The sequence below is a fragment of the Nerophis ophidion genome, linkage group LG13 (assembly GCF_033978795.1).
Source record: "Nerophis ophidion isolate RoL-2023_Sa linkage group LG13, RoL_Noph_v1.0, whole genome shotgun sequence".
NCBI lineage: Eukaryota > Metazoa > Chordata > Actinopteri > Syngnathiformes > Syngnathidae > Nerophis > Nerophis ophidion.
In genome coordinates this window covers 54,166,131-54,191,512 of record NC_084623.1, presented here as the reverse complement: position 1 = coordinate 54,191,512, position 25,382 = coordinate 54,166,131, and the positions used below count along the sequence as shown (strand labels likewise).

The 25,382-nt window shown below is 42.5% G+C and overlaps 1 protein-coding gene and 1 non-coding gene across 2 annotated transcripts; one reads left to right on the top strand and one right to left on the bottom strand.

Annotated features, from left to right (window-relative positions):
* Positions 1-9,505: 9,505 nt before the first annotated feature.
* Positions 9,506-9,578, bottom strand: trnav-aac (transfer RNA valine (anticodon AAC)). The gene has a single exon. It is a non-coding gene; the product is annotated as a tRNA-Val (tRNA).
* Positions 9,579-9,902: 324 nt separating this feature from the next.
* Positions 9,903-18,995, top strand: dus4l (dihydrouridine synthase 4-like (S. cerevisiae)). The gene is made up of 6 exons (XM_061919217.1): positions 9,903-10,249; positions 12,231-12,352; positions 12,468-12,585; positions 16,296-16,418; positions 16,484-16,710; positions 18,669-18,995. The coding sequence occupies exons 1-6, from the start codon at positions 10,158-10,160 to the stop codon at positions 18,932-18,934; spliced, it is 948 nt and encodes a 315-aa protein (XP_061775201.1). The 5' UTR covers positions 9,903-10,157; the 3' UTR covers positions 18,935-18,995.
* The last annotated feature ends 6,387 nt before the right edge of the window (positions 18,996-25,382 follow it).

Below are 25,382 nucleotides of genomic sequence, written 5' to 3'. Positions count from 1 at the left end.
ACCTACTGTGAAGCATGGGGGTGGAAACATTATTTGGGGCTGTTTTTCTGCTAAGGGGACAGGACGATTGATCAGTGTTAAGGAAAGAATGAATGGGGCCATGTATCGTGAGATTTTGAGCCAAAACCTCCTGCAGTGCCAGACGTGTCCCCCTGCTTAAGCCAGTGCCTGTCAAGGCCTGTCTGAAGTTTGTCAGACAGCACATGGGAGAATGTCATGTGGTCAGTTAAAACCACAATATAACTTTTTGGTATAAACTCAACTCGTCGTGTTTGGAGGAAGAAGAATACTTAGTTGCATCCCAAGAACACCATACCTACTGTGAAGCATGGGGGTGGAAACATTATTTGGGGCTGTTTTTCTGCTAAGGGGACAGGACGATTGATCCGTGTTAAGGAAAGAATGAATGGGGCCATGTATCGTGAGATTTTGAGCCAAAACCTCCTTCCATCAGTGAGAGCTTTGAATGGTTGACCAAATACTTATTTTCCACCATAATTTACAAATAAATTCTTTTAAATTCCTATAATGTGAATTCCTGCATCAAGGCTTGGAATTGGGGGTTAAATGCCTACTGAAACCCACTACTACCAACCATAATCTCCCTCGATTTGGGGCTCCATGCAAGATCTCATCCCCTGGGGTCAAAATGATCACTAGAACGGTGAGCAAAAATGCCAGAACCACACGGGGGGACCTGGTGAACAACCTGCAGAAAGCTGGGACCAAAGTAACAAAGGTTACCGTCAGTAACACACCACGCCGACAGGGAATCAAATCCTGCAGTGCCAGACGTGTCCCCCTGCTTAAGCCAGTGCCTGTCTGAAGTTTGTCAGACAGCACATGGGAGAATGTCATGTGGTCAGTTAAAACCACAATATAACTTTTTGGTATAAACTCAACTCGTCGTGTTTGGAGGAAGAAGAATACTTAGTTGCATCCCAAGAACACCATACCTACTGTGAAGCATGGGGGTGGAAACATTATTTGGGGCTGTTTTTCTGCTAAGGGGACAGGACGATTGATCCGTGTTAAGGAAAGACTGAATGGGGCCATGTATCGTGAGATTTTGAGCCAAAACCTCCCATCAGTGAGAGCTTTGAATGGTTGACCAAATACTTATTTTCCACCATAATTTACAAATAAATTCTTTTAAATTCCTATAATGTGAATTCCTGCATCAAGGCTTGGAATTGGGGGTTAAAGGCCTACTGGAGCCCACTACTACCAACCATAATCTCCCTCGATTTGGGGCTCCACGCACGATCTCATCCCCTGGGGTCAAAATTATCACTAGAACGGTGAGCAAAAATGCCAGAACCACACGGGGGGACCTGGTGAACAACCTGCAGAAAGCTGGGACCAAAGTAACAAAGGTTACCGTCAGTAACACACCACGCCGACAGGGAATCAAATCCTGCAGTGCCAGACGTGTCCCCCTGCTTAAGCCAGTGCCTGTCAAGGCCTGTCTGAAGTTTGTCAGACAGCACATGGGAGAATGTCATGTGGTCAGTTAAAACCACAATATAACTTTTTGGTATAAACTCAACTCGTCGTGTTTGGAGGAAGAAGAATACTTAGTTGCATCCCAAGAACACCATACCTACTGTGAAGCATGGGGGTGGAAACATTATTTGGGGCTGTTTGTCTGCTAAGGGGACAGGACGATTGATCCGTGTTAAGGAAAGAATGAATGGGGCCATGTATCGTGAGATTTTGAGCCAAAACCTCCCATCAGTGAGAGCTTTGAATGGTTGACCAAGTACTTATTTTCCACCATAATTTACAAATAAATTCTTTTAAATTCCTATAATGTGAATTCCTGCATCAAGGCTTGGAATTGGGGGTTAAAGGCCTACTGGAGCCCACTACTACCAACCATGCAGTCTGATAGTTTATATAGTGGGGCAAAAAAGTAGTCAGCCGGCGATTGTGCAAGTTCTCCCACTTAAAATGATGACCGAGGTCTGTAATGTTCATCATAGGTACACTTCAACTGTGAGAGACAGAATGGGAAAGAAAAATCAAGGAATTTTAACGAATTTATTTGTAAATGATGGTGGAAAATAAGTATTTGGTCAACCATTCAAAGCTCTCACTGATGGAAGGAGGTTTTGGCTCAAAATCTCCCGATACATGGCCCCATTCATTCTTTCCTTAACACGGATCAATCGTCCTGTCCCCTTAGCAGAAAAACAGCCCCAAATAATGTTTCCACCCCCATGCTTCACAGTAGGTATGGTGTTCTTGGGATGCAACTCAGTATTCTTCTTCCTCCAAACACGACCAGTTGAGTTTAGACCAAAAAGTTCTATTTTGGTTGCATCTGACCACATGACATTCTCCCAAACTTCAGACGGGCCTGGACATGCAATGGTTTAAGCAGGGGGACACGTCTGGCACTGCAGGATTTGATTCCCTGTCGGTGTGGTGTGTTACTGATGGTAACCTTTGTTACTTTGGTCCCAGCTTTCTGCAGGTCATTCACCAGGTCCCCCCGTGTGGTTCTGGGATTTTTGCTCACCGTTCTCATTTTGACCCCACGGGATGAGATTTTGCGTGGAGCCCCAAATCGAGGGAGATTATCAGTGGTCTTATATGTCTTCCATTTTCTGATAATTGCTCCCACAGTTGATTTTTCAACACCAAGCTGCTTGTCTATTGTAGATTCACTCTTCCCAGTCTGGTGCAGGTCTACAATTATTTTCCTGGTGTCCTTCGACAGCTCTTTGGTCTTGGCCAGGGGTAGGGAACCTATGGCACGGGAGCCAGATGTGGCTCTTTTGGTGACTGCATCTGGCTCTGGGATAGGAAGTTTTGGGCTCAAAATCTCACGATACATGGCCCCATTCATTTATTATGTCCTTAGCAGAAAAACAGCCCCAAAGCATGATGTTTCCACCCCCATGCTTCACAGTAGGTATGGTGTTCTTGGGATGCAACTCAGTATTCTTCTTCCTCCAAACACGACGAGTTGAGTTTATACCAAAATGGATACATGGATGATACAGCAGAGGATTGGGAGAATGTCATGTGGTCAGATGAAACCAAAATAGAACTTTTTGAAACCACAAGAACCCACACTCCATACAACAAACATCTTAAATACTGTCACTTCCAGGCTATAAACCGCTACTTTTTTTTTTTTTTCCAACGCCTTGAACCCTGTGGCTTGTAAAACGGTGCGGATTTTTTTCGGCTATAATGCAAATAGATAAAAAGAAGTGAATAAGCTCAGTGGCCGAGTGGTTAGAGTGTCTGCCCTGAGATCGGTAGGTCGTGAGTTCAAACCCCAGCCGAATCATACTGAAGACTATTAAAAAAAAAGGAGCAGTTACCTCCCTGCTTGGCTCTCAGCATCAAGGGGTTAGAATTGGGTGTTAAAGGCCTACTGAAAGCCACTACTGACCACGCAGTCTGATAGTTTATATATCAATGATGAAATATTGACATTGCAACACATGACAATATGGCCAAATTAACTTACTAAAGTGCAATTTTAAATTTCGCGCCGAAAAATCCTGCTGAAAACGTCTCGGTATGATGACGCCTGCGCATGACATTACAGATTGTTGAGGACATTTTGTGCCGGCATTGTCCCAGCTATTAATCAGCTGTTTTCATCGCAAAATTCCACATTACTCTGGACATCTGTGTTGGTTAACCTTTTGCAATTTGTTCAATGAATAATGGAGACATCAAAGAAGAAAGCTGTAGGTGGGAAGCGGTGTATTGCGGGCCGGCTTTAGCAACACAAACACAACCAGTGTTTTTTTTAATTGTTTACATTCCTGAAATATGACAGTCAAGCTTAACTATGGAGCAGAGCGGTCAAGAGAACACGGTTGGATTGGACCACACACACAAAGTACAGTGTATTATGCAGCGATCATTTCGAAAAATAAATAACATTTTACCATTCTGTATTCTGAGGGCGATCTATGTCGTGTGCTACTCCAGCATCAGGTTTAAAGCAGTATGGCTCTATCCCTTGGGCTTGGCTGAGTGATCCTGCCACGGCGCTTCTTACAGCATCTTCCCTATCTGAATCGCTCCCACTGCCCTCTAGTCTTTTTTTTTTTTTCCTAGTCCTTCACTCTCGCTTTCCTCATCCACGAATCTTTCATCCTCGCTCAAATTAATGGGGAAATCGTCGCTTTCTCGGTCCGAATCGCTCTAGCTGCTGGTGGTCATGATTGTAAACAATGTTCAGATGTGTGGAGCTTCACAACCCGCACATCGTCTGCTACTTCCGGTACAGGCAAGGCTTTTTTATCAGCACCAAAAGTTGAGAACTTTCTCATCGATGTTCTCTACTAAATCCTTTTAGCAAAAACATGGCAATATCGCAAAATGATCAAGTATGACACATAGAATGGACCTGCTATCCCCGTTTAAATAAGTCAATCTCATTGCAGTAGGCCTTTAAATCACCAAAAATGATTCTTGGGCGTGGCCACTGCTGCTGCTCACTGCTCCCCTCACCTCCCAGGAGGTGATCAAAGGTGTTGGGTCAAATGCAGAGAATAATTTCCCCACACTTAAGTGTATGTGTGACAATCCTTGGTGCTTTTAACTTTAACTCAACACAAAAGTATGAGCAAGTCGTATTTGCTTGGTTGCCAGTGCTCCAGCTCCTCCTACTGGCCAGCAGGTGAAAGTACAGTTTAAAAAAAAATCTGCATTTAGACTAGAAAGTATTTTATTGATGCCTGGGGGGGGGGAATTCAGCACCACAGTTGGCTCACTTAAACCCTCATTTAGAAGGTTAATTCAAAATAAATATAAATATCAGGCTCCAGCGACCCTAAAAGGGACAAGCAGTAGAAAATGGAGTGTTTTTTTGTCAATATACACGTGAGATGAACACTAGAGTATAAGTTTGTAGACGTGGGTTGGGAAAAAAAACAAGACATGAGGAAATAGGGCTGAAAATGTAACACAAAATTGATACAAAAAGTGTGTGGGGGACATTTTTATTTGTACAAAATAAAAATACTACAGAACTGGGAGAACTTCAGCACCACAGTTGGCTCACTTAAACCCTCATTTAGAAGGTTGATTTAAAATAAATATCAGGGTTTTTTTTGACAATATATACACGTGTGATGATTTCTAGAGCAGAGGTCCTCAACCACCGGGCTGCGGCTCGATTGGTACCGGACAGCAGAAAAAAAATTTTAATCAATGTTTTTTTATTTTTTTATTTTTTTTATGTTTTTATTTATTCATAATTATTAAATCAACATTAAAAAAAACACAAGATACACTTACAATTAGTAAACTAACCCAAAAAAAACTCCCTTTTTCATGACAAAGAAGAAAAAAAAAAAAGAAATGATCAAGCGTTGACCGGTCCGCAGCTACAAAAAGGTTGAGGACCACTGCACTAGAATATAAGTATGTAGACGTGGGTTAGGAAAAAAACAAGACATGAGGAAAAAGGGCTGAAAATGTAACACAAAATTAATACAAAAAGTGTGTGGGGGACATTTTTATTTATTTGTATACAAAAAAAACATACTGCAGACTTGGGGGAACTTCAGCACCACAGTTGGCTCACTTAAACCCTCATTTAGAAAGTTAATTCAAAATAAATGTAAATATCAGATTGGCTCCGGCACCCCCCGCAACCCCAAAAGGGACAAGCAGTAGAAAATGAAGGGTTTTTTTTGTTTGTTTTTGTTTTTTTGTCATTATACACGTGTGATGAACACTAGACAATAAGTATGTAGACGTGGGTTGGAAAAAAAAACAAGATATAATGAGGAAATAGGGCTGAAAATGTGTACAAATTAATACAAAAAGTGTGTGAGGGCGTTTTTATTATTAAAAAAAATTTTATTATTAAAAAAAATAAAATTCTACAGACCTGGGGGAACTTCAGCACCACAACTTAAAGCCTCATTTAGAAGGTTAATTGAAAATAAACATAAATATCAGTGTTCTTTTTGTCAATATACACGTGTGATGAACACTAGAGCAGTGGTCCCCAACCACCGGGGCGCAGAATAATTTTTTATTGTTTTTTTTGTTTTGTTTTGTTTTTTATTCTTTTTATTTATTTATTTATTTATTTTTATTAAATCAACATAAAAAAACACAAGATACATTTACAATTAGTGCACCAACCCAAAAAACCTCTCTTTTTCATGACAAAGAAGAAAGAAAAAAACAAGACATGAGGAAAAAGGGCTGAAAATGTAACACAAAATAAACAAATTAATGCAAAAAGTGTGTGGGGGACATTTTTATTTATTTGTATTAAAAAAAAACAAAAAAAAACATACTACAGACCTGGGGGAACTTCAGCACCACAGTTGGCTCACTTAAAGCCTCATTTAGAAGGTCGATTCAAAATAAATATCAGTGTTTTTTTGACAATATATACACGTGTGGTGATTTCTAGAGCAGAGGTCCTCAACCACCGGGCCGCGGCTCGATTGGTACCGGACAGCAGAAAAAAATATCAATGTTTTTTTATTTTTTTATTTATTTATTTATTCATAATTATTAAATCAACATTAAAAAAAACACAAGATACACTTACAATTAGTAAACTAACCCAAAAAAACCTCCCTTTTTCATGACAAAGAAGAAAAAAAAAAAATAAATGATCAAGCGTTGACCGCTCAGCAGCTACAAAAAGGTTGAGGACCACTGCACTAGAGTATAAGTATGTAGACGTGGGTTGGGGAAAAAATAAAACATGAGGAAATAGAGCTGAAAATGTAACACAAAATGTATACAAAATTAATACAAAAAGTTTGTGGGGGACATTTTTATTTATTTGTATTAAAAAAAACATACTACAGACCTGGGGGAACTTCAGCACCACAGTTGGCTCACTTAAACCCTCATTTAGAAAGTTAATTCAAAATAAATGTAAATATCAGATTGGCTCCGGCACCCCCCGCAACCCCAAAAGGGACAAGCAGTAGAAAATGAAGGGTTTTTTTTGTTTGTTTTTGTTTTTTTGTCTTTATACACGTGCGATGAACACTAGACAATAAGTATGTAGACGTGGGTTGGAAAAAAAAAACAAGATATAGTGAGGAAATAGGGCTGAAAATGTGTACAAATTAATACAAAAAGTGTGTGGAGGATATTTTTATTATTAAAAAACATAAAATACTACAGACCTGGGAGAACTTCAGCACCACAGTTGGCTCACTTAAACCCTCATTTAGAAGGTTAATTCAAAATAAATGTAAATATCAGTGTTTTTTTTGTCAATATACACGTGCGATGAACACTAGAGCAGTGGTCCCCAACCACCGGGCCGTGGCTCGATTGGTACCAGTCCGCAGAACAATTTTTTATTAATGTTATTTTATTTTTTTTAGTTCTTTTTATTTATTTATTTATTTCAAATTATTAAATCAACATAAAAATCACAAGATACACTTACAATTAGTACACCAACCCAAAAAACATCCCTTTTTCATGACAAAAACCTCCCTTAATGACAAAGAAGAAAAACAAATATATATATATATATATATACACGTGCGATGAACACTAGAGCAGTGGTCCTCAACCACCGGGCCGCGGCTCGATTGGTACCGGGCCGCAGAAGAATATACACTGTGGTGTTCCACGCCATCATCACCAGAGACAGGAGCAGACCCAACAAAGCAACCAAGAGATCCGACTCCACTCTCGGCCTGTGTCCAGTCCGCATGGATGAGCCAGGATGCGTCCAAGGGGACTGAGATGTCCAATACCTTCTCATTCTCAGTCTCCTCCTCCAGTCTCTCCAAACGGACTCTGGTCTGGCAGAGACCCAGCAGCTGGTCTCCATGGCCACAAGGCTCCCGGGAGGTGGATCCAGAAGTCCACAATTTTAACCTTTTTGTTCACGGTATAGCTTGGTTGGTAGAGTGGCCGTGCCAGCAACTTGAGGGTTCCAGGTTCAATCCCGGCTTCCGCCATCCTAGCCACTGCTATCGTGTCCTTGGGCAAGGCACTTTGCTCATTTTCTCCCAGTGCCACCCACACTGGTTAAAATATAACTTAGATATTGGGTTTCACTATGTAAAAGCACTTTGAGTCACTAGAGAAAAAGCGCTATATGAATATAAATAACTTATTTTTTAAAAAGTGGTTTTAAGCGGTTCCAAAATGTAAGAAAAGAAGAGCGAAAAAAATTTACATTTTTGATTCTGTTAGAATTTGTCATTTATAATACAGAACTAAGTTTTAATATACCGTATTTCCTTGAATTGCCGCCGGGGCGCTAATTAATTTAAAACCTCTTCTCACTCCGGCGTTTACCAAAGGCATGCGGTAAATTTAGGCCTGCGCTTATAAATTTGAGTGTGATGTAAGGATACCCTCATGAAAAGCACATTTAATAAAAACGTTATTATGGTCTTACCTTTACTTATAAATGAAGTCCATGCCAGCTCCTTCTGATCAAAAGCATCAATAACTTGTTTATAGAAGTCTTCCTTATCTTTCTTCAGTTTTAAAAGTCTCTCTGTCTCGATGGAGATCTTCCTTTATTACCTCCTGCTTCGATTGAAAGTCCAGTTTAGAAAACTGTTTTATTTTAGATATGTAATCCTCCATGTAAAAAGTGCAAGCGAGAGGAAAAAATAAACGAACGCTGCTTTTTGTCACTTCTTCTGCAGCCGAGTAGTCGCAATAAGGATCACTAGCGCCCTCTACCACCAGGAGGCGGGAGTCATTTAATGACTCAAATTTGACACACGCAGCTACGGTATATTAATAAAACATAGCCGCTTACTGTTCTTTTTAGCATATTCAATAGCTTGGACCTTAAATCCTATTGAATAGCTCTTAATCTTCTTCCCTTTATGCGATTTCTAATGATTGAAATCAGCCTCCTCCCTTTTGAAAATGATGACAGGTCACTCGTGACGTGACGAGTTTGACCCTGTGGATAATTCTAGGCACATGCTAATAAAAATAATATTTTGCGTAACGAGTTCGACCCGGCGTTAATCCTGAGCCGGCAGTAATGCTAAACATGCGCTAATTTTTTTGCGAAACGAGTTTGACCCGGCAGTAATTCTAGACAGGTGCATACTATATACCCGGCGGCAATTCAAGGAAATACGGTAGGTCTGTAGTATTTATTTATTTTTTAACAAAAAAATAATGTCCCCCACACACGTTTTGTATCAATCTGTATACATTTTGTTACATCTTCAGCCCTATTTCCTCATCACGGCTTGTTTTTTTTTCCAACCCACGTCTACATAGTTATTCATCGCACGTGTATATTGACAAAAAAAAAACACTTATATTTATATATCCTTTATATTAACCTTACTTTTTATCATTTGATGACTAATATTAGTGCACTTTGTCACCATTACCACTAACCTGACACAGTTTTGTCTTTAACATGTCATCTGTCTGCAGGAAATTCCTATCTTTTTTTTTATGTCCCCTATAAACTTTGACCTTTCATTGTGTGGTCCTTGGTGGAAAAAAATATACTCCCCTGGTGTTAATCTTTACGAAAAAAAAAATGTGTTTCCGCCCGGTCTCGAACCGGGGACCTTTCGCGTGTTAGGCGAACGTGATAACCACTACACTACGGAAACTGCTGGTAGGGGGATCTCAAAATTGAACTTTAAAATAACACAGTGTCAAAGGGCAATGGTTGATTTATGTATTTTTACATTTAAATTATTTCACACAAACATTGTTTATATTACGTTTTATATACAGTTTAGAAATAAACGACATGACTTGAACGCAACATCCAACAAAAAGCTCGTTAAAATATATATATTTTCTATCGTTACATATTAATCGTTTTGTTTAGCAGTTAAACTGTCAGGACGCCTTATTTATCAATAATATATATATATATATGTATATATATTTTTTTAAATTGTACGTGTGTTTTAAGCGGCAAGCACATGGTGACGTCACCCAAATAGGCCACGCCCACAGCTCCCAGCAATGGAGGAATGAGCAAGATGGTCGTGTACATTTGTGCGTCCTCGCTCGTTAACTTCATGTATTTGTGGCTATAATCTATTTCCATGTAGGTGTGATGGCGTTGGACGTACAAAAAAGATACGTAAGGCGAAAACAGCCGAGAGTTTCCGCCGAGGTAAACGAGCGCGGTGCTGCCTTGTCGTGCTAACCGGGCGGTCAAAGGTAGCCTGGCCGGGATGAAGACGAAGAAGTACGAAAGTGTGATGGAGATGTTTGAAGGAGGGAACCACCTGCTCACTATGTGCGCGCCTATGGTTCGATATTCCAAGTAAGTTCGCTTCTTTATTTATGCTAACAGTTATTTAGCGCCCTGGCCAGATAGCCATACTTGCCGGGGGCGTGGTTGGGGCGGGGGGCGTGGTTAAGAGGGAAGGAGTATATTTACAGCAACTCGTGTATTTCATATATATATATATATATATATGTATGAAATACTTGACTTTCAGTAAATTCTAGCTATATACATTTAATGTATTATATATATAAATAAAAGAAATAGTTGCATTTCCGACGGCAACTATCAAATACACAGTAATAAAAACACAGTTGTTCTACTAACTGTACTGTGTTTGCTGGTTACTAAAAAAAACAACAACAACACTTACCTTTCACTATTTGATTAACCTTTGTTCTGCCATTTGCGTACTGGCAAGCGATCTCCGAATCCGGGAACATATCCCTCACGGATTTGTACTAGACCAAAGGTCTCAAACACGCAGCCCGCGGGCCAATTGCGGCCCGCGAGATGTTATTTTGCGGCCCGCACCTTAATATGAAAATTTTATGTTGGTGTGGCCCGCAAGTTATATATGAATGGCGCTTTACAGCGTCATACTTGTATACCCTCGATTTTTCCGGGATACTCCCAAACTACAGTGCCCCCCCAGGGGTAACCATTCTCCCGAATATTACCCAAACAACAATATTAAGGGGGCACCGTGGAGGCACCGCCATTAACGTCCTCTTCAACCTGTACAAACATTGTGCCAGCCCAGACACATGTTGTATTTGGCTTTTGTAGGCGCAGTAAGCGACTGCAAGACATACTTGATCAACAGTCACACAGGTCACACCGAGGGTGGCCGTATAAACAACTTTAACACTGTTACAAATATGCGCCACACTGTGAACCCACACCAAATAAGAATGACAAACACATTTTGGGAGAACATCCGCACTGTAACACAACATAAACACAACAGAACAAATACCCAGAATCAATACAAACCACCTCCCTCCCCACAACCCCGCCCCCTATTGTACCCCGGAAGAGTTAGGGTTGCATTGGATTCTGGGTATTTGGTGGGCGGGGTTTTGTTGGGGGCGCGGTGGTGTAAAATATATTCAGGAAATGTGACGGATACAAAGGATTATGGGTATTTGTTGTGTTGCGTTTATGTTGTGTTACTGTGAGGATGTTCTCCCGAAATGTGTTTGTCAATCTTGTTGGGTATGGCTTCACAGCGTGGCGCATATTAGTAAGTGTTAAAGGTGTTTATATCACAACCATCAGTCTACTCTGTATCACCCAGTATGCTTTTCAATCTTGAACGTGTAATCGCGGAAGCTGCACACAACATGTTGCTGGACCAACAATCGGTTCGTACATGTTGTTGAAGGTGTCTAAGGCAATGGTTTCACAGCACGACCATATTCTTGTCATCAGGATGTACGCTATTGGATAATCGCGGGAACGTTAGTGGCTCTAATTGTCATCATTACTCTGTGAAACAGGTTTAAATAACTCTGTGAGTGGTAAAGGCGGACAACCTCTGAAGCATTTCAGCGGACAGTTGGCGGGCGGGTACGGTCCTGATAAAATGTTGGTGATGCGGCTGATATTATTGCCTATCCGCCCATCTCTAATACATACATATATATATGCATATATGTATATATGTATATATGCATATATGGTCACTAAACATGAAGTACACGTTTGTGTACTTATGGACTAAGTAAATCATATCAAAATATGATTCTTAGTTTTTATTCTAATTAGGGTCCGAAAAGCCCAAGTAGAAAAGAAAATTTTCAAAAAAGTTTGTAAACAAACAGCTTGGGCCTTAAGAGGATTAACTAGTCAGTTTTAGTCAATGTAAACACACCAAATGTGTGTAAGTGTGCAGTTGTAACAAAATACATGAACCATGCCAATCAACAAGGAAGACTACTAGACATCATTCTTTGGAGCCGGAGTTGTTTACAGGTCAACATGTACTCTCCATGCTGACATCATCTCTCCACAGGCTGCCTTTCAGGTCCTTGGTGCGGAAGTACAACTGCGATGTTTGCTTCACTCCCATGATCGTCGCGTCCGACTTTGTGCGATCCGTCAAGGCCCGAGACAGCGAATTCACCACCAACGAGGGTGAGTAGCAGCATGAGGAATGGACGCAAGGGGGCCCCTTGAATGACTAAACAGAAACACCAAACATCCTGCCAGTTTTTGTCCAAACACTGCACTTTGTCCTTGTCCGCCCCAGGTGACAGACCGCTGATTGTGCAGTTTGCCGCCCACGATGCCCAGACTTTGGCCGATGCAACCTCGGCAGTCGCGCCTTTCTCAGACGGAGTTGACCTCAACTGCGGATGTCCCCAGAGGTACACCTGGCAACTTTACCCCGTCTGAGATTTCTACCGTCTAGGGCAGGGGTAGGGAACCTATGGCTCTAGAGCCAGATGTGGCTCTTTTGATGACTGCATCTGGCTCTCAGATAAATCTTAGCTGACGTTGCTTAACACGGTAAGTAATGAAAAATTCCGCTGGTAATCACAATGTCAAAAATAACATTCAATATATAAAACATTCTCATGCATTTTAATCCATCCATCCGGTTTCTACCGCACCTGTTCAAGAAGTCGCATTATTGGTAAGAAGTACAGTATTTTATTTATTGTTGGTTAGCTTCAAAATAATGTTATTAAAAAGAATAAGAGACTTATTATACTCTAAAAATGTTGGTCTTACTTAAAAATGTACGCATATAGTTTTATTCAGTCTTAAAAAATATTATATGGCTCTCACGGAAATACTTTAAAATATTTGGCTTGTATGGCTCTCCCAGCCAAAAAGGTTCCCGACCCCTGGTCTAGGGGCAGGCGCCGAGTCCGGTACTTTTTCGGCACCGATTCCCGTAAATCCAACAGTGCCTTGTCACGGTACATGGGGTGGCGCATGACGTCACGCCCAGCTGCCGCACTTGACAACCACTCCAGCAGCACTGAGAGCGGACTTATCTCTTAATAATTTTCCACTTTTACTATGCCAACATAGTTGACACAAAAACCACCCCCATGTAAGTAGAGTAAGACTCCACTTTTCCAAAAAATGTGCTTCCATCCATCCATCTTCTTCCGCTTATCCGAGGTCGGGTCGCGGGGGCAAAGGATTATGGGTATCTCCCCAGCCACTTCGTCTAGCTCTTCCTGGGGGATCCCGAGGCGTTCCCAGGCCAGCCGGGAGACATAGTCTTCCCAACGTGTCCTGGGTCTTCCCCGTGGCCTCCTACCGGTTGGACGTGCCCTAAACACCTCCCTAGGGAGGCGTTCGGGTGGCATCCTGACCAGATGCCCGAACCACCTCATCTGGCTCCTCTCGATGTGGAGGAGCAGCGGCTTTACTTTGAGTTCCTCCCGGATGGCAGAGCTTCTCACCCTATCTCTAAGGGAGAGCCCCGCCACACGGCGGAGGAAACTCATTTCGGCCGCTTGTACCCGTGATCTTATCCTTTCGGTCATGACCCAAAGCTCATGACCATAGGTGAGGATGGGAACGTAGATCGACCGGTAAATTGAGAGCTTTGCCTTCCGGCTCAGCTCCTTCTTCACCACAACGGACCGGTACAACGTCCGCATTACTGAAGACGCCGCACCGATCCGCCTGTCGATCTCACGATCCACACTTCCCTCACTCGTGAACAAGACTCCTAGGTACTTGAACTCCTCCACTTGGGGCATATTAATTAATGCTAATAGCGCTAGCTTCTTTACATTATGATTGCGCATACAAATATGCACGAAAACGCTCCTACAGACGTCACACATGGGATGGTTTAGAAAGTAAGAATTGTTTTAGTTGTATTGTAAACCTCAATCGTTACTTAGAGTGACGAATGAAGAAACATTTCGAGTAGAAACGCTATGGACGACTTAGAAGACGGAACGGCACTTGTACTTCCGGTCGAAAGTTCATTCTAAACAGAAGCAGTTCAAAAGATGGCGCAAGCAATAGCAAGAACGCCGTTTCAGTTTATTTAAAGTTAAAGTACCCAGGATTGTCACACACACACACGAAGTGTGGCGAAATTATTCTCTGCATTTGACCCCCTGGGAGGTGAGGGGAGCAGTGAGCAGCGGGAATCATTTTTGGTGATTTAACCCCCAATTCCAAGCCTTGATGCTGAGTGCCAAGCAGGGAGGTAATGGCTCCCATTTGTATAGTCCTTGGTATGATTCGGCCGGGGATTGAACTCACGACCTACCCATCTCAAGGCGGACACTCTAACCACTTGGCCACTGAGCTTATTCACTCCTTATTCTCTTTTTCTTTTTATGTATTTGCATTATAGCCGAAGACAAATCCAAAATTTAGCCGCACCGTTTTACAAGCCGCAGGTTTCAAGGCGTTGGAAAAAAAGTAGCAGTTTATAGACCGAGGTCACAGTATTTACAAACCCCGTTTCCATAAGAGTTGGGAAATTGTGTTCGATGTAAATATAAACAGAATACAATGATTTGCTAATCATTTTCAACCCATATTCAGTTGAATATGCTACAAAGACAACATATTTGATGTTCAAACTGATAAACATTTTTTTTTTTGCAAATAATCATTAACTTTAGAATTTGATGCCAGCAACACGTGACAAAGAAGTTGGGAAAGGTGGCAATAAATACTGATAAAGTTGAGGAATGCTCATCAAACACTTATTTGGAACATCCCACAGGTGTGCAGGCTAATTGGGAACAGGTGGGTGCCATGATTGGGTATAAAAACAGATTCCCAAAAATAGCTCAGTCTTTCACAAGAAAGGATGGGGCGAGGTACACCCCTTTGTCCACAACTGCGTGAGCAAATAGTCAAACAGTTTAAGAACAACGTTTCTCAAAGTGCAATTGCAAGAAATTTAGGGATTTCAACGTCTACGCTCCATAATATCATCAAAAGGTTCAGAGAAGCTGGAGAAATCACTCCACGTAAGCAGCATGGCCGGAAACCGACATTGAATGATCGTGACCTTCCATCCCTCAGACGGCACTGTATCAAAAACCGACATCAATCTCTAAAGGATATCACCACATGGGCTCAAGAACACTTCAGAAAACCACTGTCACTAAATACAGTTCGTCGCTACATCTGTAAGTGCAAGTTAAAGCTCTACTATGTAAAGCGAAAGCCATTCATCAACAACATCCAGAAACGCCGCCGCCTTCTCTGGGCCCGAGATCATCTAAGATGGACTGATGCAAAGTGGAAAAGTGTTCTGTGGTCTGACGAGTCCACATTTCAATTTGTTTTTGGAAATATTCAACATCGTGTCATCTGGACCAAAAGGGAAGCGAACCATCCAGACTGTTATCGACGCAAAGTTCAAAGGCCAGCATGTGTGATGGTATGGGGGTGCATTAGTGCCCAAGGCATGGGTAACTTACACATCTGTGAAGGCACCATTAATGCTGAATGGTCCATACAGGTTGTAGAACAACATATGCTGCCATCTAAGCGCCGTCTTTTTCATGGACGCCCCTGCTTATTTCAGCAAGACAATGCTGAGCCACATTCAGCACGTGTTACAACAGCGTGGCTTCGTAAAAAAAAGAGTGCGGGTACTTTCCTGGCCAGCCTGCAGTCCAGACCTGTCTCTTATCGAAAATGTGTGGCGCATTATGAAGCGTAAAATACGACAGCGGAGACCCCGGACTGTTGAACGACTGAAGCTCTACATAAAACAAGAATGGGAAAGAATTCCACTTTCAAAGCTTCAACAATTAGTTTCCTCAGTTCCCAAACGTTGATTGAGTCGTTAAAAGAAAAGGTGATGTAACACAGTGGTGAACATGCCCTTTCCCAACTACTTTGGCACATGTTGCAGCCATGAAGTTCTAAATTAAAAAATAAAGTTTATGAGTTTGAACATCAAATATGTTGTCTCTGTAGCATATTCAACTGAATATGGGTTGAAAGGGATTTGCAAATCATTGTATGCCGTTTATATTTACATCTAACACAATTTCCCAACTCATATGGAAACAAGGTTTGTAAGATGTTTGTTTGGCACGTTGGTATGTAGTGTGGGTCCCTGTGCTTCCAGGTGGGCCATGTCCGCAGGCTACGGCGCTTGTCTCATCAACAAACCTGAGCTGGTGAAAGACATGGTCCGCCAGGTGAGGAACCAGGTGTCCAATCCAGACTACACAGCGTCCATCAAGATAAGGTGACACAAAGTCCAGTTCAAAGGCGTCAGAACCGCATCTTAATCAAACGGACCGCGCCCCACAGAATCCACACCGACCTGAGGAGGACCGTGGATCTGTGCCAGAAGGCGGAGGCGGCGGGGGTGTCGTGGATCACGGTGCACGGCCGCACGTCGGAGGAGCGCCACCAGCCGGTCCACTACGACGCCATAAAGACCATCAAGGACAGCGTGTCCATCCCCGTCATTGCCAACGGGGACGTCAAGTACCAGCGCGATGTGGACGCCATTCGCCAGCGCACGGGCGCTGATGGTAGGCTTCTTTTTTTTTTTTTATGTTAATTGTTGCAGAGATTATGTTGGTGAGAAGCGAAACATTGTCATTTGCATAATTGGCTAATTTGTGTGTTTTTTTTAAAGGCTAAATATATGCAGTACAGCTGTGGTCCCCAACCTTTTTTTTTTTCCGCGGACCGGTCAGCGCTTAATGATTTATAAAAAAAAGTACAAAATGTCTGGTTTGTTAAAGGAGGTGCTTTTTGTTGCACCCATTAACGTATTTATATATTTTTTTGTATTTGTGGGGGATAAAAAAAAGTTTTCACGAAAAAGGGAGGTTTTTGTGTTTGGTGCACTAATTATAAGTGTATACTGTGTTTTTTATGTTGATTTAATTAAAAAATATATATATATATTTATTTTTATTTTTTTTAATAACCGGTACCAATCGGGCCGCAGTGGTTGGGGACCACTGCAGTACAGGGATGTACATATACTGGTACTAGTATAGTACCGCCATACTAGTGAATCATTCGGTACTATACCACCTCTAAAAAAGAACCGGCGGGACCACTGCAGTACAGGGTTGTACATATACCGGTACTAGTATAGTACCGCCATTTTAGTGAATCATTCGGTACTATACCACCTCTAAAAAAGTACAGGCGGGACCACTGCAGTACAGGGTTGTACATATACTGGTACTAGTATAGTACCGCCATACTAGTGAATCATTCGGTACTATACCACCTCTAAAAAAGAACCGGCGGGACCACTGCAGTACAGGGTTGTACATATACCGGTACTAGTATAGTACCGCCATTTTAGTGAATCATTCGGTACTATACCACCTCTAAAAAAGTACAGGCGGGACCACTGCAGTACAGGGTTGTACATATACTGGTACTAGTATAGTACCGCCATACTAGTGAATCATTCGGTACTATACCGCCTCTAAAAAAGAACCGGCGGGACCACTGCAGTACAGGGTTGTACATATACCGGTACTAGTATAGTACCGCCATTCTAGTGAATCATTCGGTACTATACCGCCTCTGAAAAAGAACCGGCGGGACCACTGCAGTACAGGGTTGTACATATACCGGTACTAGTATAGTACCGCCATTCTAGTGAATCATTCGGTACTATACCGCCTCTAAAAAAGAACCGGCGAGACCACTGCAGTACAGGGTTGTACATATACCGGTACTAGTATAGTACCGCCATTCTAGTGAATCGTTCGGTACTATACCGCCTCTAAAAAAGAACCGGCGGGACCACTGCAATACAGGGTTGTACATATACCAGTACTAGTATAGTACCGCCATTCTAGTGAATCATTCGGTACTATACCGCCTCTAAAAAAGAACCGGCGGGACCACTGCAGTGCAGGGTTGTACATATGCCGGTACTAGTATAGTACCGCCATTCTAGTGAATCATTCGGTACTATACCGCCTCTAAAAAAGAACCGGCGGGACCACTGCAGTACAGGGTTGTACATATACCAGTACTAGTATAGTACCGCCATACTAGTGAATCATTCGGTACTATACCGCCTCTAAAAAAGAACCGGCGGGACCACTGCAGTACAGGGTTGTACATATACCGGTACTAGTATAGTACCGCCATACTAGTGAATCATTCGGTACTATACCGCCTCTAAAAAAGAACCGGCGAGACCACTGCAGTACAGGGTTGTACATATACCAGTACAATTATGGTACCGCCATACTAGTGAATCATTCGGTACTATACCGCCTCTAAAAAAGAACCGGCGGGACCACTGCAGTACATGGTTGTATATATACCAGTACTAGTATAGTACCGCCATTCTAGTGAATCATTCGGTACTATACCGCCTCTGAAAAAAGAACCGGTCCCCTCCTCTTTTTGACAGCGCATTGTAAGAGGTCCGGTCAAAGCAAACTTGACCGGACATTGGTTTTCCCCAAAAAGAACAGTTCTGTTGAAGTGGATGTCCTTGTTCCAGGTGTGATGGTAGCCCGAGGGCTGCTGGCGAACCCTGCTTTGTTCGCCGGCTACGAAGACACCCCGTTGGAGTGTGTGTGGGACTGGGTGGATATCTCCACACAGCAGGGCACGCCCTTCACCTGCTTCCACAATCATCTCATCTACATGCTGGACAGAGTTAGCTCCCAGCCTGAGAGGAAAGTGTTCAATTCCCTCAGCAGCACATCAGCCGTCATTGACTACTTGCAGACTACATATGGAGCGGTGCAGGATGTGGTCACCTGACTGCAGTTTTACATTTTAGATTTGTATTTATGTACTTAATAAAGGTGAAGTGGAAACCGTCCTTATGTTTGTTTTATTGCACCTTTTTTTTCATCAGTTTATAGCGGCAGTCCATTATTGATAATATGTAACTGGATTGTTAATTTTTACATTAAACATTACTAACAATTTCATTGAATGAACATTTATGAGTAAATTGTGTTTAAAAATGTTGAAATTCAGTGTGAATGTTAAATGCCTCGAGATATCGAGCAACAGAGGGGAGGGAGTGCGGGGCCATGGTGGCGGGCTGCAGCTCCTCAGGCGCTGCCCATTTGTCCATCACCCCTATTGGATTTACGTCTAGGGGTTTGAAATGGGGGTGGGGGTAATGAGTGTGTGGCGTATATTTTTTTTGTGTATTCATGTGTAAGCCTGTCTCGTGTTTCTGTTCCGCGGCCTTGATGTCATGCAGTAAACAACAGATGTGTGTCCATGAGAGAGAAGAATGGAGTTTTTTTTGTCTTAGCTGCACTGTCCTTCAGGAGAGTCTCAAAGCCAAGTTAGAATGTTTTGTATGCGAGTGAAAATAAAATTTGCTTTTCACTCTAAAACACGGGTGTCAAACGTACGGCCCGATCAGGCCCGCTAACAGGTTTTAAATGGCCCGCCGGATGAGCTTGCTAAGTATAAAAATGACCTGAAATATTTGAATGAAAGAAACAGCTGTTCTAAAAGTGTCCTCTAGATGTCGCAATAATAATTTTGTATATTTGTGGATGATGCTACATATGTAAAAAAAACACATTATTTTTGAGGAAACTACATAAATAACATCCTGTAATTTTATTATTTTTTTTTTTTATCTTGATAGATTGAAAATGAATGAGTTGACTGATAAACATTATGACATCATTTATTCAGAAAGTATAAAATAAGGATAGAATACTATTAAATGCAACTGGTAATTGTAAAAAAATAATACGATTTGTACATTTTCAGAATGTGCTTCCTGAAGTTGTCTTTATTTTTAAGTTATCGTGCTGGGATTTTTACCATTCTGGCCCAGATTTTTCTCCATGTGGCCCCCGATCTAAAATGAGTTTGACACCACTGCTCTAAAATGTCTATGACTCATCCTCAAAATTGATATTATATCATATATAAATATATTGTGTCCAAACAGCAACATTTTGGTTTTTAATTCTGTTTTTGTTCTGTGTTGGCCCTGCGATGAGGTGGCGACTTGTCCAGGGTGCACACTGTGATGTGTAAGAGAGACAGTATTGACTGTCAAAGTTGCATTAGATGTGTAAGAGAGACAGTATTGACAGTCAAAATTCCATTTGATGTGTAAGTGTGACAGTATTGACAGTCAAAGTTGCATCAGATGTGTGAGATGACTTCAGATATGCAAGTGGGACACTATTGATTGTAAAAATGGCATTTGACGTGTAAGGGGGACAGTATTGACAGTCAAAGTTGCATTAGATGTGTAAGAGAGACGGTATTGACAGTCAAAATTCCATTTGATGTATAAGTGTGACAGTATTGACAGTCAAAGTTGCATCAGATGTGTGAGATGACTTAAGATATGCAAGTGGGACGGTATTGATAGTAAAAATGGCATTTAATGTATAAGGGGGACAGTAGTGACAGTCAAAGTTACATTAGATGTGTAAGAGAGACAGTATTGACAGTCAAAGTTGCATTAAATGTGTAAGAGAGACAGTATTGACAGTCAAAGTTGCATTAAATGTGTAAGAGAGACAGTATTGACGGTCAAAGTTGCATTAAATGTGTAAGAGAGACATTATTGACAGTCAAAGTTGCATCAGATGTGTGAGATGACTTCAGATATGCAAGTGGGACAGTTTTGATAGTAAAAAGGGCATTTGATGCGTAAGTGTAAAAAGTCAAAGTTGCATTAGATGTGTAAGAGAGACAGTATTGACAGTCAAAGTTGCATTAAATGTGTAAGAGAGACAGTATTGACAGTCAAAGTTTAATCAGATGTGAGAGATGACATCAGATGAGTAAGTGAGACAGTATTGATTTTGTTCTGTGTTGGCCCTGCGATGAGGTGGCGACTTGTCCAGGGTGCACACCGCCTTCCGTCCGATTGTAGCTGAGATAGGCACCAGCGACCCCAAAGGGAATAAGCGGTAGGAAATGGATGGATATATTGCTGGGTATTGTGTCCAAACAGCAACATTTTGGTTTTTAATTCTGTTTTTGTTCTGTGTTGGCCCTGCGATGAGGTGGCGACTTGTCCAGGGTGTACACCGCCTTCCGTCCAATTGTCGCTGAGATAGGCACCAGTGACCCCAAAGGGAATAAGCGGTAGAAAATGGATGGATATATTGCTGGGTATTGTGTCCAAACAGCAACATTTTGGTTTTTAATTCTGTTTTTGTTCTGTGTTGGCCCTGCGATGAGGTGGTGACTTGTCCAGGGTGTATGCCGCCTTCCGCCCGATTGTAACTGAGATAGGCACCGGCGCCCCCCGCAACCCCAAAGGGAATAAGCGGTAGAAAATGGATGGATATATTGCTGGATATTGTGTCCGAACAGCAACATTTTGGTTTTTAATTCTGTTTTTGTTCTGTGTTGGCCCTGCGATGAGGTAGCGACTTGTCCAGGGTGTACACCGCCTTCCGTCCGATTGTAGCTGAGATAGGCATCAGTGACCCTAAAGGGAATAAGCGGTAGGAAATGGATGGATATATTGCTGGGTATTGTGTCCAAACAGCAACATTTTGGTTTTTAATTCTGTTTTTGTTCTGTGTTGGACCTGCGATGAGGTGGCGACTTGTCCAGGGTGTACACCGCCTTCCGTACGATTGTAGCTGAGATAGGCACCGGCGCCCCCCGCAACCTCAAAGGGAATAAGCGGTAGAAAATGGATGGATATATTGCTGGGTATTGTGTCCAAACAGCAACATTTTGGTTTTTAATTCTGTTTTTGTTCTGTGTTGGCCCTGCGATGAGGTGGTGACTTGTCCAGGGTGTACACCGCCTTCCGTCCGATTGTTGCTGAGATAGGCACAAGCGACCCCAAAGGGAATAAGCGGTAGGAAATGGATGGATATATTGCTGGGTATTGTGTCCAAACAGCAACATTTTGGTTTTTAATTCTGTTTTTGTTTTGTGTTGGTCCTGTAATGAGGTGGTGACTTGTCCAGGGTGTACACCGCCTTCCGTCCGATTGTAGCTGAGATAGGCACCGGCGCCCCCCGCAACCCCAAAGAGAATAAGTGGTAGAAAATGGATGGATATATTGCTGGGTATTGTGTCCAAACAGCAACATTTTGGTTTTTAATTCTGTTTTGGTTCTGTGTTGGCCCTGCGATGAGGTGGCGACTTGTCCAGGGTGTATGTCGCCTTCTGCCCAATTGTTGTTGAGATAGGCACCGGCGCCCCCCGCAACCCCAAAGGGAATATGCGGTAGAAAATGGATGGATATATTGCTGGGTATTGTGTCCAAACAGCAACATTTTGGTTTTTAATTGTTTTTGTTCTGTGTTGGCCCTGCGATGAGGTGGCAACTTGTCCAGGGTGCACACCGCCTTCCGTCCGATTGTAGCTGAGATAGGCACCAGCGAACCCAAATGGATTAAGCGGTAGGAAATGGATGGATATATTGCTGGGTATTGTGTCCAAACAGCAACATTTTGGTTTTTAATTCTGTTTTTGTTCTGTGTTGACCCTGCGATGAGGTGGCGACTTGTCCAGGGTGTACACCGCCTTCCGTACGATTGTAGCTGAGATAGGCACCAGCGACCCCAAAGGGAATAAGCGGTAGAAAATGGATGGATATATTGCTGGGTATTGTGTCCAAACAGCAACATTTTGGCTTTTAATTCTGTTTTTGTTCTGTGTTGGCCCTGCGATGAGGTGGCGACTTGTCCAGGGTGTATGTTGCCTTCTGCCCGATTTGTTGCTGAGATAGGCACCGGCGCCCCCCGCAACCCCAAAGGGAATAAGCGGTAGAAAATGGATGGATATATTGCTGGGTATTGTGTCCAAACAGCAACATTTTGGTTTTTAATTCTGTTTTTGTTCTATGTTGGTCCTGCGATGAGGTGGCGACTTGTCCAGGGTGTACGCCGCCTTCCGCCCGATTGTAGCTGAGATAGGCACCAGCGACCCCAAAGGGAATAAGCGGTAGAAAATGGATGGATATATTGCTGGGTATTGTGTCCAAACAGCAACATTTTGGTTTTTAATTCTGTTTTTGTTCTGTGTTGGCCCTGCGATGAGGTGGCGACTTGTCCAGGGTGTATGTCGCCTTCTGCCCGATTTGTTGCTGAGATAGGCACCGGCGCCCCCCGCAACCCCAAAGGGAATAAGCGGTAGAAAATGGATGGATATATTGCTGGGTATTGTGTCCAAACAGCAACATTTTGGTTTTTAATTCTGTTTTTGTTCTGTGTTGGCCCTACGATGAGGTGGCGACTTGTCCAGGGTGTACACCGCCTTCCGTCCGATTGTTGCTGAGATAGGCACAAGCGACCCCAAAGGGAATAAGCGGTGGAAAATGGATGGATATATTGCTGGGTATTGTGTCCAAATAGCAACATTTTGGTTTTTAATTCTGTTTTTGTTCTGTGTTGGCCCTGCGATGAGCTGGCGACTTGTCCAGGGTGCACACCGCCTTCCCTCCGATTGTAGCTGAGATAGGCACCGGCGCCCCCCGCAACCCCAAAGGGAATAAGCGGTAGAAAATGGATGGATATATTGCTGGGTATTGTGTCCAAACAGCAACATTTTGGTTTTTAATTCTGTTTTTGTTCTGTGTTGGCCCTGCGATGAGGTGGTGACTTGTCCAGGGTGTAAACCGCCTTCCGTCCGATTATAGCTGAGATAGGCACCGGCGCCCCCCGCAACCCTAAAGGGAATAAGCGGTAGAAAATGGATGGATATATTGCTGGGTATTGTGTCCAAACAGCAACATTTTGGTTTTTAATTCTGTTTTTGTTCTGTGTTGGTCCTGCGATGAGGTGGCTACTTGTCCAGGGTGTACACCGCCTTCCGTCCGATTGTAGCTGAGATAGGCACCAGCGACCCCAAAGGGAATAAGCGGTAGGAAATGGATGGATATATTGCTGGGTATTGTGTCAAAACAGCAACATTTTGGTTTTTGATTCTGTTTTTGTTCTGTGTTGGCCCTGCGAGGAGGTGGCGACTTGTCCAGGGTGTCACCTGCCTTCCGCCCGATTGTAGCTGAGATAGGCACCAGCGACCCCAAAGGGAATAAGCGGTAGAAAATGGATGGATATATTGCTGGGTATTGTGTCCAAATAGCAACATTTTGGTTTTTAATTCTGTTTTTGTTCTGTGTTGGCCCTGCGATGAGGTGGCGACTTGTCCAGGGTGTACGCCACCTTCCGTCCGATTGTAGCTGAGATAGGCACCAGTGACCCCAAAGGGAATAAGCGGTGGAAAATGGATGGATATATTGCTGGGTATTGTGTCCAAACAGCAACATTTTGGTTTTTAATTCTGTTTTTGTTCTGTGATGGTCCTGCGATGAGGTGGCGACTTGTCCAGGGTGTACACCGCCTTCCGTCCGATTGTAGCTGAGATAGGCACCAGTGACCCCAAAGGGAATAAGCGGTGGGAAATGGATGGATATATTGCTGGGTATTGTGTCCAAACAGCAACATTTTGGTTTTTAATTCTGTTTTTGTTCTGTGTTGGCCCTGCGATGAGGTGGCGACTTGTCCAGGGTGCACACCGCCTTCCATCCGATTGTAGCTGAGATAGGCACCAGCGACCCCAAAGGGACTAAGTGGTAGAAAATGGATGGATATATTGCTGGGTATTGTGTCCAAACAGCAACATTTTGGTTTTTAATTCTGTTTTTGTTCTGTGTTGGCCCTGCGATGAGGTGGCGACTTGTCCAGGGTGTCACCTGCCTTCCGCCCGATTGTAGCTGAGATAAGCACCAGCGACCCCAAAATGGAACAAGAGGTAGGTAATGGATGGAGGGATGAATTTTAAAACACAAACTTTGCTAAAAAAAATAATAATAATTAAATGGCATTGTTTGCACAATTTTATGTCAAAATACATTAATTGTCCAAAAAAAGCTTTAGTAGAAAAACACAAACTAACCTCCAAAATTATGTTAATTACTCCATTTAAAATATTTAATCTAAATATGTGTTGTGGGATTTAAAACATGAACCATTAAACATGAAGTCATTAATTTATTGATTTAATAATTTAACATTGAAATGAATCTGAAACAGCCGTAAGAGCGGAAGTTGTAATTTCCTTCACAATAAAAGCAATTCTACTTCCAATGTTACGGGAGTGTAGCCTATTACCTAGGCGATGAACGACATTCCGTAATGATAATGAGTCCTTTTCTATTTTAATTGAAAATCAGCTTCTTGATTGTTGGAATATCTCCTCTGCTCGACAAACATGTCCTTTATTTTGAAAGTACGCGTCATATGTC

Excerpts from the sequence above, each read along its gene's own strand:
- dus4l (XM_061919217.1), top strand. The coding sequence starts at position 10,158 with ATGAAGACGAAGAAGTACGAAAGTGTGATGGAGATGTTTGAAGGAGGG. Across the intron at positions 12,586-16,295 it reads AACTGCGGATGTCCCCAGAG|GTGGGCCATGTCCGCAGGCT; the intron begins GTACACCTGGCA and ends CTGTGCTTCCAG. Across the intron at positions 16,419-16,483 it reads ACAGCGTCCATCAAGATAAG|AATCCACACCGACCTGAGGA; the intron begins GTGACACAAAGT and ends CGCGCCCCACAG.